Source organism: Mchenga conophoros, linkage group LG6, assembly GCF_057382185.1.
Source record: "Mchenga conophoros isolate Kocher_MC1m ecotype Shallow Benthic linkage group LG6, M_conophoros_male_GT1.1, whole genome shotgun sequence".
In the NCBI taxonomy this organism is placed as follows: Eukaryota; Metazoa; Chordata; class Actinopteri; order Cichliformes; family Cichlidae; genus Mchenga; species Mchenga conophoros.
Genome location: NC_140531.1, coordinates 42,313,605 through 42,331,277, shown reverse-complemented (window position 1 = coordinate 42,331,277; position 17,673 = coordinate 42,313,605). Strand labels below are relative to the sequence as shown.

The following is a 17,673-nucleotide window of genomic DNA, read 5'->3' as shown; positions in this document are numbered from 1 at the left end:
TCACACGGAGACGATCAGCATCAGCCACAAACACCATGAAAAAAAAGTAACTTTGAGCAGGAAGGAAAGAGTCAGAGAGGCGTTTGAGGACACCGTTACAATCAGGAGCGTTTGAGAAACAGTCAGTGCTGCATTCAGGTGCACGTGGGAAACTCCCAAATCATCTCTGGCAGGTTGTCCAGAGGTGATTTATTTCTGCTGGTTTTCCTGTTTCAAACACAAACATCTGTCATCACTTTGTTCTTCCTGCAGCGTTTGAATAACTCAGCACTAAACTGACGATTGTTCAAAGCTCATTTCAACCTGTTGAAGTCATGAATGAAAGTGCAGACTGAGTGGATCACATGATGTTTGAGGTGTGTCATGTGACATGTTCACTATTGTCACACGTCTAGATTGTCCCTGATATCATAACTGCTCAAACACTGATGATTATATTTGAAGAATTATTACTGATGGCAGCAAAGTTTGAATGGAGCTCTCTGTCTGTGCTGATTTGTCGCCCTCTGGAGGTCAAAACACAAACTGCATGATGTCACTGTGACCACCACAGTGACAGGAAGTGTTTTTATGACCAAAACACTGAAATGATGCTAACGGCTGTCGTTAGGCTCACTGACAGCAGTGCTGATGTGTTCATGTCGAACACTGGCTCAGGTCAGACTCCTTCATCCTTCTCCAACGTAAAGCTGCCCTCAGACACACAGGAGCTCTGACCTTTGACCTCCTGACCCTAACCATTTTAGTCTCTTAGCATCTTTAAATGCAAATCCATCCAAACTGTCGCAGAGCAAAAGAAGCTGGAAGCTGTTCTATGAATGATGTTCATACCAGAGTTTGTGTTTCCAGCTCAGACGTGTTAAACGCTGCTGCGGTGCTACGTTTGTCATTTCCTGCTTTCACTACCATCCATGTCAAAGCGCGGAAGTCATCTGATCACTTTAATGCAGTAAAACAGGAGCTGTAAGACTGACATTTATTTATTGTCATCACAATCACACACAGCTGGATTAGCATCCAGACAAAGGGCTGAAAAGCTGAAAATTATTTGATTATTATTATTATTATTATTATTATTACTACTACACATCGTGTTTATGTGGAGGCACTTTTCTATCAGTCAGTACTGAAGCAGACGTCACTGATCACATGACTCTGAGGGATGATTCCAGCACCTCGCTGAATCTGAGCCATGAAGATTTAAGGCGGCTCTGAAGGCAAAGCAGGTCTGAGCCTGTGTTAGTGAGCTGTACCTAATAAAGTGGCAGTAAGTGTGTCAAGGACTCAGTCAGTAATGATAAGAGCCAGCAGGGGGCAGCGCAGAGAGGTGAGGCGCTGTCAGAGAAGCAGGTTCACATCAGACTGGTCATATTTCATCATCTATACCTGAAATAATCATCAAACACACGCGGAGCAGAAACATGTGGAAACATCTGGAGCTCAGTCTCAGTTTGAGCCCTCAGAGGTTTACCTCAGTCCTGCTCCTCGCACACATCATGCTGTGTACTGAGTCATGTGGTCAAAGCGAGGCCCTGGTACTCTGACAGAGAGCCAGCACAGTTATCCTAATGTGTGACATCACTTCTAGCCAGAGAGCATTCAGCTTTCACAGCAGCCAACATCCTGTCACACTGAGCATGTGCAAACACAGCTCTCAGCTTCATCACACAAGCTCCACCCTCCACTTAAAAGCCCAGAACAAAGGTTGTGAACAACACAGCGCAGACAGAGGTGATGTTCACGCTCTGTGTGGCTGTTCCTCCCCTACGACCTCTGATGTCAGAGCTGCTAAATTAGACTGTGAAGCCAGACTCTGCTCCATCTCTGGACCCAAATATATGTTCCACCACCAGGCTGCAATGTATTTTCAGATATTCAATTTTCATTTACATTACATATTTGTTTAATATGTGCATTGAAGGACATGTCCTGGTCAAAAATGACTCCAAGGTTCCTCACAGTGTTACTGGAGGCCAAAGTAATGCCATCCAGAGTAAGAATCTGCTTAGATACTAAGCTTTTCAGGGCCGAGTACAATAACCTCAGTCTGATCTGAATTAAGAAGCAGAAAGTTAGCGGCCATCCAGGTCTTTATGTCTTTAAGCTGTTAGCTGTTTGACAGCTACTCTTTCAAGGATGTTTGATATAAAGGAAGGTTGGAGATTGGCCTATAATTAGCTAAGACTGCTGGGTCTAGAGATGCTTTTTGAGTAAAGGTTTAACTACAGCCAGCTTGAAGGCCTGTGGTACATAGCCGATCATTAGAGATAGGTTGATCATATTTAAGATCGAAGAATTAATTAATGGCAGGACTTCTTTGAGCAGTTTTGTAGGAATGGGGTCTAAAAGACACGTTGATGTTTGGAGGAAGTAATTATTGAAGTTAACTCAGAAAGATCAATTGGAGAAAAAGAGTCTAACTTAACATCAATGGTACTGAAAGTAGCTGTAGATAATATTACATCTGTGGGGGGATTATCAATCAATTTTATACATATTTTTATACAGCCTCTATGGATCTTGTACTCAGAGCTTGTACATAGCCCCAAGTGCGATAGGAGAAGGATCGTTGAGTGCGAGAGGAACTGACCTGAAAAATAGGATCATGGCCAAGCTTGAAACCTGGATCCCCCGTAGCCGGTTACCAAGATTACGTGAAGTACCCTCAGAAGGTCTGCTAGATGATGTTAATGCAGCACTACGGACAATACCTACAGCCACGATTACCGACACTAACAAGCTGATCTACAATACGGCAGCAGTGATCAGTGAGATGCTTGGCTACAAGTTGAACAGCCACAAGGGGCAGTACCCTCCATGGAGAAGGAGGCTAGAGGGCAAGATCAAAGTAGCACGGAGGGAGGTTAGCCAACTAACGGAGTTGCAGAAAGGTGCGACAAATAAGGTGCCTAAGAAATACAGCAAGCTGTCCATACCTGATGAAGGAAACGGTTTCCAAGGCCTAATCCGTGGATCGACTTCCTTCGAGGCGTGGACGTCTATCAGCAGAGAATGTACCTTAGTCTGTAACACAGTCAAATATATTCTCAAGCAATATTCAAGCATGCCATTCAGCGTGTTAGTACGAGCTCGGGAGCAGCTTGGGAGAACAAGAAAACAGAGACTGCTTCAGGTTGTCTTCCCAAATTGACTCAACTTTATTCACAAGTACAACAGTTTATATAGAGGGTAAAATTCATGAGACAGCAGATTATCAGTTTAAACCAGTACAGACCAAGATAAGGGAGCGTCTTCCTGCCCTTGGGTGAAGAAGCATCCTTTGTGTAGTTTATCAGTTCAGCTACAATTGTGATTATCTCAGCGACATATTTTCAAGGCACAAAACAAAGAGTTCTTACATTAGTGAAATCTGAAACAAACCATTTGGCCTTCAACAGGCGTCTAAAAGATTAAGAAACTAATGTAGCTGAGGGAGTGATCTCTGTGGTATTTCAACCTTGTACCAGCCTGTGATTCTCACACATCAATTCTTGGGTCAAAGAGAAAAATAACTAAAACAAAGGGGCCTTATTGAATGACAGAGTTTTCCTGCATAATGTCACTATAAAACAATATCCAGTAAATGCTACCATGGTACTAAAATACCTAACAGTTCCCCTCTTTTATTATTTTTAAAAATAATAACTCAAATAGAAAGGAAAAATCACAAATGTAATAACATAATATAAAAAGCAAATCATAAAATGTAATAGTTCACAACCTAATGTTCAATATACACATCAGGAACATCATTGGTAACATCTGGCACATCCTCAGGATCAATTTGTGCTAATTGCAAATACATTGAAGTAGCTGTACTGGTAGCTATATGGGTTATCATTGAGCGTACACAGGGTATCACACAACAGGCAATAATCATCAAAAACAAAATAATACATGCTACAACTGTTACAAAGGCTACAATTAGTTCCTTCAAACGTGTCCTGCATCCACTTGTCTAGCCACTGACCGTGACCCGTATTGGCTCTTAGTTCTATCTGCAATGCTTCAAGTTTATTCATAGCTTGTGTAAATGAACCGTTAGGGGCGGTATTATTGGGAATAAAAGTACAACAAATATCTTCAAACATAGCACAAACACCTCCTTTCTCAGCTAACAGCATATCTAAGGCCATTCTATTTTGCATGGTCATTAAGGAGGTAGCAGACATCTGTTCTCCTAGGGCTTTAAGGGCCGTATTGGTCAGATTGGTGTGTCTTTGCTGATTGTAATAAACATAATTGATCCAGCCTACATTTTTGTTTACCTGTATCCACGGTAGTATTGAGGCGAACCCTGCTGATATTTCTCCTTGTGCCTTTAATTCATTTGGTATCCCGTGTGGAACTCCTATAGCATCTATGTAAACGTTATGTGAATAAGCGGAGCGTTTCGTCCGTCTGCTGGATACAGGCAGATCCGAGGTTTGTTGTATCAGTAGTTCTTGAGCTAAAGTTACTAGACCGCAGGTACCGGTCCAATTAACAGGTAAGGCTAATCTAAGAGTATTATTGCACATCCAATAAGCATGTGGGATTGGTCTGGTCAGGCGCGAAGCTGTAAAGCCTTTTAATATGCCTCCCCAGTACGAGTCGTTTAGTGTGTTGGGCGAATGCAGGATTGTTGAGTTATCTGAATGCGTACTTATATATGCATATATATAAGAAAACATATGTCTATATTGTGTCCTGTCAACACTCGCTGCTAGCCATGTTTCGTTACAGCGTGCTCCTGGAGAGTCAGAAAAGAACGTATAGTTTTGTGTGTCATAATTTATGTTTTCAAGTTTTGGTCGGTGTATGCATGTCATCAAGATATTTGGGTGATGGCGCACCTGTGTTGGGGGCGAAAGAGGTTCAGTGCGGTCTTCGGGGCGCTTCATTTGGTTGCAGGGGTGGGTAGAATCATTAATCATGCTAACATCCTTACTAGAGACTTGTCCTGTGTATATGAGTAAACAATCTAAAGGACTTAGTTCTACTCGCACCGCTTCAATCAGGGTTACTGTTAAGGGCCCCTTTTTATCATTTTTGAATAGCATCTTTGTTAAGGGAAAACCTGAAATTGGATATCCCACTATGACCTGTTCTGGATTACCCTTTGAACAGACATAACAGTTACTGTTTCCTAAGTCACGAGCGGCTATTCTGGCATTGTCATACCAGGCGTTAGTTCCTGTTCTAGGGGGTGCATAAGATGGTTTATTGGTGGTGTCTGTGTTGCTTTCTACTGATTTTAGAGAACGTGACGAGTGTACTAGGTGGGTGTCTTGCCAAGTGGAGCATGAGGTATTGTCAGCAAAATGTGGCTTGCAGAAATGTGAACAGGGTTGCAGTTTACAATACGAAATAGTAAATAAAAATCCTAAGGTTAATGCAGTAGATATGATTAATAACCTAAATATATAAAAAACACAGTTCTTCAGTCGTCTCCTGGCCTGGTCCCAGGTTCGAGAGACACCGTATAAGCGTCGTGTGATGACAATGGGCATTTCATTTTCTCCATTATCAGGATGAAACGAGTCTATCTTTATCAGGTTAGACATTGTGTGGTACTCTAGGCTTTCTGTTCCTGCTGGATGTTCGAGTACCTTGTTGTTGTTCTTTCAGGCGTTGTGTGTTAATCAGTGATTGTGTGTGTGTAGGTGTATTGAATCCGGGCGCTGGCTCGCCGGAGACGTCATCTACTTGATCCGACGCCTTAGGTGGTTTGGTGGGGCTGGTCTTAACCCTGCTGGCATGAATCCACTGAGGTTGTCCGTCTGTGAGGATGCTGGTTCTCGTCACTGCAAGTACAGTCTGGGGGCTGGAACACGCGGCCTCCCCGAGTGCCCTTGGTTTTAGCGACTTTACCAACACCGCATCTCCTGGTTTCCACGGATGGGTTGGATCTATGGAAGGGAGAGGCTGAGAGAGACAAACTTTCTGATAGTTATTATTCAGTGTTTCTACCAGGTTATGAACATAGTCAGACAATGCAGTGTCTATGTCCCCTTCCAATAGCGGTGCCCCTCTGGAGGCTGACCATGGTGTTGGAAACGGTCTTCCCATGATTATTTCAAATGGAGATAATTTGGTTGCTGCGGATGGAGTCATTCTAATCTCGCAGAGGATTTGAGGAAGTAGTTTGATCCAGGTCATTCCTGTTTCTATCATTGCTTTAGTCAGGCGATTTTTTATGGTCCTATTCATTCTTTCTACAACTCCTGAACTCTGAGGATGGTATGGCACATGATATTTCCAGTCTATTGCTAGAGTTTTAGCACACTTTTGAATTACTTCTGATGTGAATGAAGGTCCTCTATCACTGTTAATTTGGTGAGGTATTCCAAATCTGGGTATTATTTCATTGCACAACTTTTGACAGACTACTTCTGCAGTTTCTTTTGAGGTTGGGTAAGCTTCTACCCATTTACTAAATTGATCCACTATTACCAGTAAGTACTTGATGCTTCCTTGTGCTGGCATGTGTGTAAAATCAATCTGTAATGTATGAAATGGGAAATCTGGTTGTGGTAAATGCTGATGTTTTGCTTTTGAGCTACCTACATTAGTTCGTGCACATGTTAGACAGGTTGCTAATATGCGTTTTACTGCGTGTGATGTTTTCTTGATTACAAATCTTGATTTTATTGCTCCTATTACCCCTCTTTGTCCGACATGACTCACACCGTGAAAATGGCGGACAAGGATTGGCAGTAGTGAAGATGGGAGGGCAATCAAACCCTCAAGGTTTTTGTATAAGCCGTCTCTGTTATCTAAGGTACAATCATTACTTTCCCAGTAAGTGTAATCTGAGGCAGAGGCCTGCTCTTGTATGAATTTTAGGTCAACATTTGCTTCTAAATAGTCTGGGAGTGCGACAAGTGGCAGCTGTAAAGGCAAAGATAATACTTCCTTTCTGGGTGGTTGCTGTGAGGCAGCAGCTGCTTTCGCGGTTACGTCTGCTAGAGCATTTCCCACTGCTTCGTCTGTGTCAGCCGTGCTGTGCCCCTTCGTTTTAACAACTGCAATTGCCGATGGCAGCTGTATAGCCTGCAAAAGTCTTTGAACAAGGTCAGAATTAGCGATCGATTTTCCATCAGCAGATCTAAATCCTCTTTGTCTCCACAATGTGCCAAAGTCATGCACCACACCGAATGCATAACGGCTATCAGTGTAAATTGTTACCCGCTTATCCACATGTAACTCACAGGCGCGTATTAAAGCCATGAGCTCTGCTTTTTGTGCTGAGTGAAATGGTAATGAGTGAGCCTCTAGTATGATGTCAGGCAATGTCACCACCGAATAGCCACAAAGAAATGAGTTGTCATTTGGTTTTGAACAGGACCCGTCCACATAAACAATGACTGAGTCTGGTATTGGTGTCTGCTCTAAGTCTGGGCGTGGTGCTGTGGATTCCTGTATACGTGTCATACAATCATGATCGTCAGGGTCGTCTGAACCATCCTGTCGGTCAGAGGAACACAGCATACGAATGAGTAAGTGTGCTGGCGAATTGGGTGTGCTGCTTGCTTTTATAGTGAGATTTGCTGTTGAAGTCAGTGTAGCTTCATAACCTGAGCGACGTTGTGCGGTCATATGTTGTGTAGTTATGTTTGCTAGAATGGTCGTGACCTGGTGATTGGTGTGTAGAATAGTGTCATGTGAGAGTGTGAGCTTCTCGCAGTCCCTTATCATGATAGAGCAAGCTGCTACTGCTCTCAGGCAGGCCGGCATCCCCAGAACTACTGCTGGCAGCACCTTTGAGTAGAAGGCTACTGGACGGTAGCCACAGCCATGCTCTTGGGCCAATACACCTGCACAGGTTGTGCCGTTCTCTGTGACGTACAGGTGGAACGGTAAGTGGTAGTCAGGCAGACCCAAACAAGGGGCGGAGGTCAGCGCTCCCTGTAATGCATTGAAAGAGGCAGTCATTTCTGTGGACCACAGTATTCGAGGAGGCTTGTCTTTTTTGCAGCATTCACGCAGAATGTGGTCATGAAAAGAACAGTCTGGTATCCACTGTCTGCAATAGTTCACCATGCCTAGGAAAGACAGCATTTCCTTCTGTGTAGTGGGCTTAGGGACAGAGGTCACAGCTTTGACCCTGTCTGTAGTCATGGAACGTTGTCCGTGAGACAGTGTAAATCCCAAATATTGAACAGAAGTCTGACAGTACTGCATTTTCTTTGCTGATGCTTTGTGGCCAGTCTGTGCTGGAGTAGCATGTGTGTGGCAGTTTGACATAGTTTTTCACTTTCAGCACAGAGGAGGAGATCATCTACATACTGGATCAGAGTACAGCCCTCTGGAGGAGTGAAGCCGTCCAGGGTAGCACGTACCACCATTGAGAAAGCCGCAGGGCTGTCTACCATGCCTTGGGGTAAGCGAGTCCATGTGTACTGCTTATCTCTATGTGTAAAAGCAAATATCGGCTGTGTGTCCTCATGCACAGGTACTGAGAAAAAGGCGGAGCACAAATCCACCACAGTAAAATGTGTGGCTGTTGCTGGAATAGATGTCAGTATGCTGGGAACATCTGGGACAAGAGGAGGCAGAGGCATAATGACTGCATTAATTTGCCTTAAGTCTTGTGTGAAACGCCATACGCCAGGTTTGTTAGGCTTTGGCACAGGATTGACAGGAGTGTTATATGGAGATACTGTGGGCTTTATTACTCCAGCTGTCAATAAATCTCCTATGATGATGTCTAAGGCTGCGGCTTTTTCAGCGGAAATGGGATATTGCTTGACATATACCGGCTTGTTGTTTTTCAGCTGAGCATGATAAGGTGTACAGTCGATAAATCCTACATCATTCTCACCTCTTGACCATAATGTCATGTTTTGATATTCAGCTGGCAATGTGACAGCAGAGATAGTACAGTGTATGGGGTAGGTTAGATCTGTGTGTCGACATGGTGCAGTAATGTCATAGCCTATGTCTGAGTTATGTGACAAAACCACTGTTTGGCCTTCACTGGTGTGAGCAGTTATCATGTTGTTGAACAGTGTGAGAGAAACAAATATGTGGCTTCCAGGCATGGGGTTACCTGGTAGTGGTGTCTGTACACGTGTTTGGCACAGTGTGTGACGTGGGGTACCAGTCAGATGGATATTGAGTTCATTCTCTGCTGAGGCGTCCAGCTGACACAGAGGCTGTTCCTTCTCCATGGTGTCGGTGCATAGGGCAGAGAAAACATAGCTGTTATCAGTATCTGCAAACATTTCACCCTTTGTGTTAAATGAAATACACACACTTTGTTGTTATGAAAATCTGATCATTTCCACCTTCAGGCATGCATGCCTCATTAGTCCAGCAGTGCGTGAAACGTTTCATAAAAACTAGAATGGATTCATCTGGCTTTTGCTTACACATGGTTACTGCATTTAAATCAATTTTATCTCTAGACATTGTGAGCAGAAATTTCTTTAGATTTTGAAAAAAGGCTGTGATTTTGTCATCGTTTATCCACAAAAACGAGGTGGTGTTGGCTGCTTGGTCATTTTTAGGGTCTAGTTCCTCTACTTCTTCAATAAGCTGAGATTCAGTCACACCTGGGATTCGTTGACATAATATATATCTATAGTCAGGCCCACCCAAGTGGTGGTATCTGGTACTTCTCTGTAATGCAGAAACAAAGGCTGTAGGATTTTGTAGAGGATCGGGAAGTTCTTTAATGGTTGCTGCTAACTCTGAAATTTTAGGGGGTTGAATGCAACACATGTCCCCTATTATCATGAACGGGAGGGAGGTGCTGACGTCATTAAATTGTGATCCCTGCTTTTCTTTATAACGGGTGTTTTTGTGGGGGCCCTCTTGAGTTTTTTCCTCTTTTCTCTGCTTTAAGTAGTTCCTTATTAAATTTCTGGTGTTAGTTATTGCTTTTGGCACAGTTAAACCATTCGCTACTCTAGTGTGGCGCTGAACATGATTATCTATGACGGAAACGGCTTGCTGCAGTTCAGCTTCCGTACGTTCAGTTAAAGGATCTTTCATGATTTCCTCACACTCTGCCATTAACTGTTTTGTTTGCTTTTTATGTTCCTGTAACTCTCTTTCTCGTTCAGTGTATTCTCGTTCCTGTCTTTGATCTAGGTTAAACCAGTCATCTTCTTCTGATTTAGGTGTCATTTCAGTGCCTTCCTCACTCCTTTGGGATTTTACTGTTATATCAGGATATACGCGCTGATGACGTGCAGCCGCCGCAGCAGCTATTAATTCTGTCTTTTCATCATAAGGCGGCGGAGCCGTAGGTTGAACGGATGGGCATATAAGGCTAGTTTTTTCTGCAGTGGATTTACTAGAGCCTACACTGGCTTGATTTAAAGCATTTACGTCTGGCTCGGGTCCTTTTTTCCATAGCGGTAGCATGCGATTGGTCACATCACGACATTCTATCATATATTTTTTACAGGACTTTTTAAATCAGCCTACTTTCCTTATCACAAATAGTATTTAACATTTCTACTGACCTGTTTTCTGGCGATAATCGTTCGGGATAGGGCTCCGGAAATACATTAGGATGCATTAAAGTTATAGTTCTTAAGTTCGAGACGAAATCAGTCACGTAAGCACTTCCGCATGTTCTGGATACGTAATCATGGAAGTCTTCATTGATTCGCGAGCGTGGGTTAAACGTAACCGGAAGTGGGAGTCGTACTGAGCCGCTATTTTTATATTTTATTTTTTTCGGTTTTACAGTTAATTTTGATTTTTTATCGGACCCGTCTAAGGTCTTTGAATTATTCTGACCCATGGTCAGTGATTTCCAGAGGGGTTTAGACGCTTTGAAGGATTTAAGTTAGTTTTTATTTTTGCTGTGGCACACCTGAGGTTACTTGATTTTTTCCTAGCAATTTTATCTTTTTAACGAGCAACTTCTCGTTTTATGACCCCAGGCAACTTCCTGTGTCCTTTCTGCTTTTATTTACAAAACAACAGGCAACTTCCTGTGTTTCTATGTGGGCCACTAATGAAGGCTCCTCAGTGTATCCCACTTGTTACTATGTGGGCCACTGAAGAAGGCCTCGTCAGCGTATTCCCTTTTTTATGTGGATCACTGAGAAAGGCATAACACAGTCTTATAAAATAAAAGACGAGTGCCTACCTTCGTCAGGATCCCACTTCTGACACCAAAATTGAAGGAAACGGTTTCCAAGGCCTAATCCGTGGATCGACTTCCTCCGAGGCGTGGACGTCTATCAGCAGAGAATGTACCTTAGTCTGTAACACAGTCAAATAAATTCTCAAGTAATATTCAAGCATGCCATTCAGCGTGTTAGTACGAGCTCGGGAGCAGCTTGGGAGAACAAGAAAACAGAGACTGCTTCAGGTTGTCTTCCCAAATTGACTCAACTTTATTCACAAGTACAACAGTTTATATAGAGGGTAAAATTCATGAGACAGCAGATTATCAGTTTAAACCAGTACAGACCAAGATAAGGCAGCGTCTTCCTGCCCTTGGGTGAAGAAGCATCCTTTGTGTAGTTTATTAGTTCAGCTACAATTGTGATTATCTCAGCGACATATTTTCAAGGCACAAAACGAAGAGTTCTTACATTAGTGAAATCTGAAACAAACCATTTGGCCTCAACAGGCGTCTAAAAGATTAAGAAACTAATGTAGCTGAGGGAGTGATCTCTGTGGTATTTCAACCTTGTACCAGCCTGTGATTCTCACACATCAATTCTTGGGTCAAAGAGAAAAATAACTAAAACAAAGGGGCCTTATTGAATGACAGAGTTTTCCTGCATAATGTCACTATAAAACAATATCCAGTAAATGCTACCATGGTACTAAAATACCTAACACCTGAGGCCTTGGAAACTGCCAAGCAAAGACTCACAGCCTTGGCCAGCCGCTTGAGGAAGTACACCAGAGAGATAGAAGGCAGGAGAATAAACCAGCCGTTCTCCACAGAACCAGCAAAGGTTAATTATCCAGACAACTCACTTTTCCAGCTTTGTCCTTTATGACTGGAGCAAGGACATTACACAGCACTGAGTCTGGTAGCATGGCATGAATCATAAAGCCAATGAAACAGAGCGCTAGAAGAGGAGCTAGCCTTAAACTAGCGTGTTTTAATGTTCTGCAGTGATGTGATCTAAACAATAAGCTTTACTCTCAATAACCTATGAACGGCTTCATCTACTTCATGTGTTTTTACACTTGTTTCATCGCTCATGTCAGAATCGTCCTCATATGGTTCACCTTTCATACAGTTAAGCAATGCACTGTAATGCTGTCTCCACTTTACTATAATGTTATCTGCTCCAGTTGATGGCAGAGATGGTTTATTATGGGTAATTTTTCTGTAATGAAAATGTTATTTGTGAAGTTCATGAAGTCATTACTAGTTAACGTTAAAGGGATGGTTGGCTCAGCAGAGCTCTGACTGTTTGTCAGCCTGGCTACAGAGCTGAAGAGAAACCTGGGGTTGTTCTTATTGTCTTCAATCAGTGATGAATAGTAAGATGTTCTGGCTTTGTGGAGGGCTTTCTTATAAAGCAGCAAACTATTTCTGCTTTAAACACAGATACCTCCTCGACTGCTGATACGTAACATCCCGATAAACTCATCTTACTCAACACTAATAAGCACACGGCAGACAACATGTTTGAGAACACTGTGAAGAGATATAGAAATGTTTTGTACGGCTGCTACGACGGGGAAATTACAGACCACAGCTGTTTCTGTATCAGGCTGTAAACATGTTTACCATATGAACTATGAACTATGATCATGAAGCATTGACCATTCAAAGCAAACACTGCTGTGTTTAAAGCAGAGCACTCACTCTGTATTTGCAGAGTGAGCCAACAAACCTGAGTGTTGGTGCAGGTCTGTGAAGTCAGAGCAACATGAGAGTGCAGAGCTGGGTCTTCACGTGGTCTTCACTTGTGTTTTATTGTGTGCTGATGCTGAGTTGGGCTCTAAGGCCGGCAGGAGCACATTTTTCCACAGGTGAGTACCCTTTCACTTTAAAGCTGAATAAACACGTCTCCCAGCTGCAATTCTTCCATCGTGACGTTTTCTCTTCGGCTGTCATTTGTTCTTCTGTTTGTCACTAAGCTGAGCTACAGTCTGCAAAAACTGCAGGCAGAAGTAAATTCATTTCACCTTCCTCTTTGTTTCTGATGCACAGTCAGAAAAACTAAACCGAGGGAGTTTTCCAGCTCTGGGATAAATTAAGTTCATCTATCGTCCACAGTTAAAGAGCTTTATTTGGAAAGTATGCTGGAGGGCAAACACTCCTGACTCCCTCGCACTTTCTGTGCTGTTGTTATGTAGCAGTACTTTTGCATCTTCATGCTCTCTGTGCACCACAGTCACAGGACGGCCGATCTGATTAAAAGCTGAACAAGCCTGTCAGTGGGTCAGTGTTTGCGACAGCAGTCTGTTAATCATTGAACACAAACACTTTAAACTCCATCACAGAGTCAGTCGCTAAACTCAATAGATTCTGTACTCAGCGCAGCGTGCACAGTAAATAAAAAAGCATCTTTATTTTAAAAACGGGAGCATTCACTCGGTTTACACGATGTAGGACAAAACGTAGAAACCATTCAAAATAGCCGCTGGCGTTGAGAAGAGCGAGCTAGAACAATCAAACACCAACATTTCTGATAAAGTTAAGCTCGAGTTGTTGCACAGCGGCTAGATTTCTACAAACCTCTGTCAGCATGGAGGCGCTGTGCAGCCCTCTCAGGCTGCTGGAAGGTTGAAATATTCGGTGAGTTTTACTTCCAGCAGCAGTCATCGTGTCCTCCTGCAGTGTCGCAGCACGTCTGATTCTTGTTGCCGATGATTTCGTTGCAGCGTCCAATGATGTGAGGTTGGTTGGCAAAGGGAACCGTTGTGCCGGCGAGCTGACGTTCGAGCACGAGGCAGAGTGGAGACAGCTGAGCAAACAGCGCACCTGGAGCCTGAAGGAGGCCGCCGTGGCGTGCAGACAGCTCGACTGCGGCTCTGCTGTTTCAGTCGAAAAAAGCAGGTACTGGCCCAAAGTTCTGCACGTCTGGAGCTTTTATTCGGACTGTGACGGCTCTGAGCGAGCGCTCACGGACTGCGGAACGGTGAGGAAGGGCCTCTCAGATTTCGCCACTGAGGTGATCTGCTCAGGTGAGAACAGCACGGCATTCGTTGTACAGTGAGCTGAGGGTCAGTTCAGCTGCAGGTGCGATGGACGGATTTTATTCACATAGGTCAAAGGTCAAAGGTCTGAGACCGCCAGCAAAGGTTCCTCTCTATGGTCTTACCAGTTTTCTTTTGATTAAATGTGTTTTTACATTATAGTACAGAGAGTAGGCCAGACAGTGGGAGGCAGTGACACAGGAAGTCACACAAAGGTGTGGGCGGAGTTTAACCCATCCTCCAGCAGTAGTCTTCATCAGTGGCCACCAGGGGGCGACTCATCCAGCTGTAAAAAGAATTATACGTATATAAAAAGCATCTGTGAATCATGACCTCAGTAAACACTTTGCTGATGAGGTCAGGAGGTCACGCCTCACGCTGTGATTGTCGAGTTACCTTCACACGATGCCGCCCGTTGTTTCGCCACATAACTGCATAACATTGATGTCAAAGCAGCAAGATGGCCAAAAGCTGGTGAGAATGCTTCAAGTGTTTCATGTAGTTTGTGGGTTTCATCCTGCAGCATTTACATGTCATGATCAGAGGTTAAGGCGGCTGCAGTCTCATTGAATTATCGCAGCAGACGCAGAATAAGACGGGTTTTTACTGGTGTTAAATCCAGTAAAGTTAACCTCAAAGCTCACGTCTGCAGGATTAATCTTTATTACTCATTCTATCCACCCACAATGTTTCTGCTCAGAAGGGAAACTCACACAAATACATAAGTAATAAGGTGGTAATAACACCTCTTTCAGTCACATTAGCCCCGCCCCTCCCTAATAAAGGTTTTGCACCATCAGCTCATAAATCTGATCCAATAACTTGAAACCCGACGCGTCTTTGTTTTCTACGACACAGTTCGAGTGTTTAAAGCGTGTGCGCTCATCAGGTGTATGATGATGTCATTACAGACGTCCTGCCTGCTCCTGACATCAGTTTCTACACTGACGGCAGTGAGACTTCTCCAATTGGGAACCAAACGCAGGGCGTGGTGAGGAAGGGTCACTCTTTCAGGATCAGCTGCTCTGTGGAGCCACGATACAGCCGCGGCAACTTTATCCTCAGCATCACCGGCGCCCACCAAAACCGCAGCTTGACCCAAGCAGCGTTCATGTCCGCGGCCAGCTTCTGGTTCAGAGCTGCCAATCAAACACACGAGGGGACCTACAGCTGCGTCTATCGCAACACTGTCTTCAGCCACAGCTTCTCATCTGAGGGCGGGAGGCTCTCGCTCACTGTCAAAGGTTACGTTCACTCTGCAGGTCTTGATGCTCAATTCCGATTTTTTGATCAAATCCGATTTTTTTGTCTGCTCGTTCACACTACAAATAAAATGCGACAGCAAACGCGCTCTAGTGTGAACGCTCAAAGCGGCCCGCATGCGCAAAAGAAGACGTCACACACAACGCGCTCTGTTTAGACCCAGAGCAAACTATATTGTTTGATAGATGGCCCTTAATATAAAGACTTCGGACTTTATGTTTCCCAATTTTTGCTTTAAGTTATTTTGTTGTTTACATAATAATGTAGATAACCTAATAATGATCCTTATTGCTGTTTAAGAGAGGAGCGCTGCTTCAAAGGATAGTTGCAGATTTCTGTCAGAATCTGCAGATTATACAGAACAAAGAAAATGTTCACGTTTCTCCAACGTTGTCTTCCCAACAGTTTCACTGATATCTACACGGGATGGCCAGAGAAGCGTTCGCGATGTCTTCTCTGGCGCTTCTCTGGCGCTGATAATTGGCGTCTGTCTTGTGTCAGTGACGTAAAAGACGGATTTAATGCGACCTGACCGTTCAAACAGCAGTCGCTTTCTAAAACATCGGATATGTATCGGATTCAGTACCACATACGAAAGTGACCCAGATCGGATTTGAAAATATCGGATTTGCGCCGTTCACACTGTCATAGCATGATCGGATATGGGTCGCATAGGGTCAAAAAAAAATCGGATTTGATGCGCTTTCGCCTGCAGTGTGAACGTAGCCAAAGGTACGACAAAGACACTGGCTGGATGGCCGTGGCTACTTCAGCTCACCTCTCACCCCCTTACCCACCCAGTTACTTGTCACGCAGTTTATGGTGTTGTGATGCGAATATGTGTGTGCTCTCTGTGCAGAGGAAGTTTGTGTTTGTTTTGTTCTCGTGCTGATCTCCCATAAGGTCACCAGCATGACTACAGGTCTTTTTTCCCACATGTAGCTCAAAACCTTACAAAAACATGTTTTTTAGAGTTTTTACATTTTAGTAAAATATTTTGTTCATATTTAAAACACAATTTTAAACGCCACCTCTCTCCCTCGTCTCTGTCAGCGTCTCTTCTTCCTCGTGGCGTTGGTCAGGTGTAACTGCAGAGTGGATTTTGGCCCCTCCTCATTTTGACGTGTCTGTCTCTAACAGATGATTCAGATGTGATTTTGGACGATGGCGTGCTCAGAGCCAGAGAGGACTCCGCTGCCTGTGCTGGGAGGCTTCTCATCCACAACGGGAACGAAACCAAACCGGTGAGCGCAGAGTCCACAGTCTGGGACCTGAACCACGCGGGCATAGTGTGCAGACAGCTGGGCTGCGACATCGCTGTTTCCACCGAAGCCGTCAACCTTCCCAACAAAATGCCGATGTGGCGTTTTTTCTCTGACTGCCTTGGAAGAGAGTCTGCGCTGATGGAGTGCGGAGCTGTAAATTCACGGCTTTCCTCCTCGGTCATTCAGGTGAACTGTGCAGGTGAGATGTTTGAAGCGGTTTGCTGTGGGTGTCGTCTGCTCGTTTAGTTTCCTGGTAAATGATGTACTCGTGGCACGACTCAGTCCTGCCTGACAGCTGTGGATCACTTTCACACATCAACGTCAAACAACATTTGAATGAAGTTTAGGATGTTTTTTGTAGAGCAGCACACAACAGGAAGTCGTCAGCTTCAGATTCACTGACATCATCCTGAGTTCAGACATTTCCCCCTGATCTGTTGGGAAGTCTGGGATAAACTATCCGAGCGAGGGTGCTTCTCCAAAGTTCTCAGCCGAGGGTCTGAAAACTTCTGTAAACTTCACATTTGATCATTTTCAATTTTAAGATACTTTGAAAATTTCCTGCATCGTTACAAGAAAGCATCACATTTCATTTTCCTGACATCTGATGCATTCTGGCTCAACGTAGACTGTAACCCCCCCACACAGCAGCGTTTTCATTTCACCCATTAATGCGCTCCACCTGTCAGACCTGAAGCCCACCTACGTCACAGACATGGACACAGATGTGGTTCCACATCAGACTGAAACTCTTCTCTGTTTTGCCGTCTTCATCAGGGCGCCGCGGGTGAGAGCCGAGGACACAACGCTGGACCAGACAATCGACCGCAGAGGCGCCGACAGACGGACGGAGTATTCTGGGTCATGGCTCAAACTCTGGGTTTAATAAGGAGAAATATCCGCCCTCTAAGTTGCCAATAAAAAGCGCTCATGATAAAAAAAGACTTATTTTTTGGTATTTAATGAATTTGGTATTTAAATTATATAAACTGAGTCAGAGGTACTGGGCTGGATCCAGAAACCCGTC

At 44.0% G+C, this 17,673-nt stretch overlaps 1 protein-coding gene across 1 annotated transcript; it reads left to right on the top strand.

The window, feature by feature from the left end:
• The first annotated feature begins 12,772 nt into the window (after positions 1–12,772).
• LOC146573372 (scavenger receptor cysteine-rich type 1 protein M130-like) lies at positions 12,773–17,588 on the top strand. Its single transcript, XM_085278165.1, has 5 exons — positions 12,773–12,948; positions 13,804–14,106; positions 15,030–15,362; positions 16,522–16,845; positions 17,424–17,588. Exons 1-5 carry the CDS (start codon positions 12,846–12,848, stop codon positions 17,435–17,437), a joined length of 1,077 nt encoding a protein of 358 aa, XP_085134291.1. The 5' UTR covers positions 12,773–12,845; the 3' UTR covers positions 17,438–17,588.
• The last annotated feature ends 85 nt before the right edge of the window (positions 17,589–17,673 follow it).

Excerpts from the sequence above, each read along its gene's own strand:
- LOC146573372 (XM_085278165.1), top strand. The coding sequence starts at position 12,846 with ATGAGAGTGCAGAGCTGGGTCTTCACGTGGTCTTCACTTGTGTTTTAT. Across the intron at positions 12,949-13,803 it reads AGGAGCACATTTTTCCACAG|CGTCCAATGATGTGAGGTTG; the intron begins GTGAGTACCCTT and ends ATTTCGTTGCAG. Across the intron at positions 14,107-15,029 it reads CACTGAGGTGATCTGCTCAG|ACGTCCTGCCTGCTCCTGAC; the intron begins GTGAGAACAGCA and ends ATGTCATTACAG.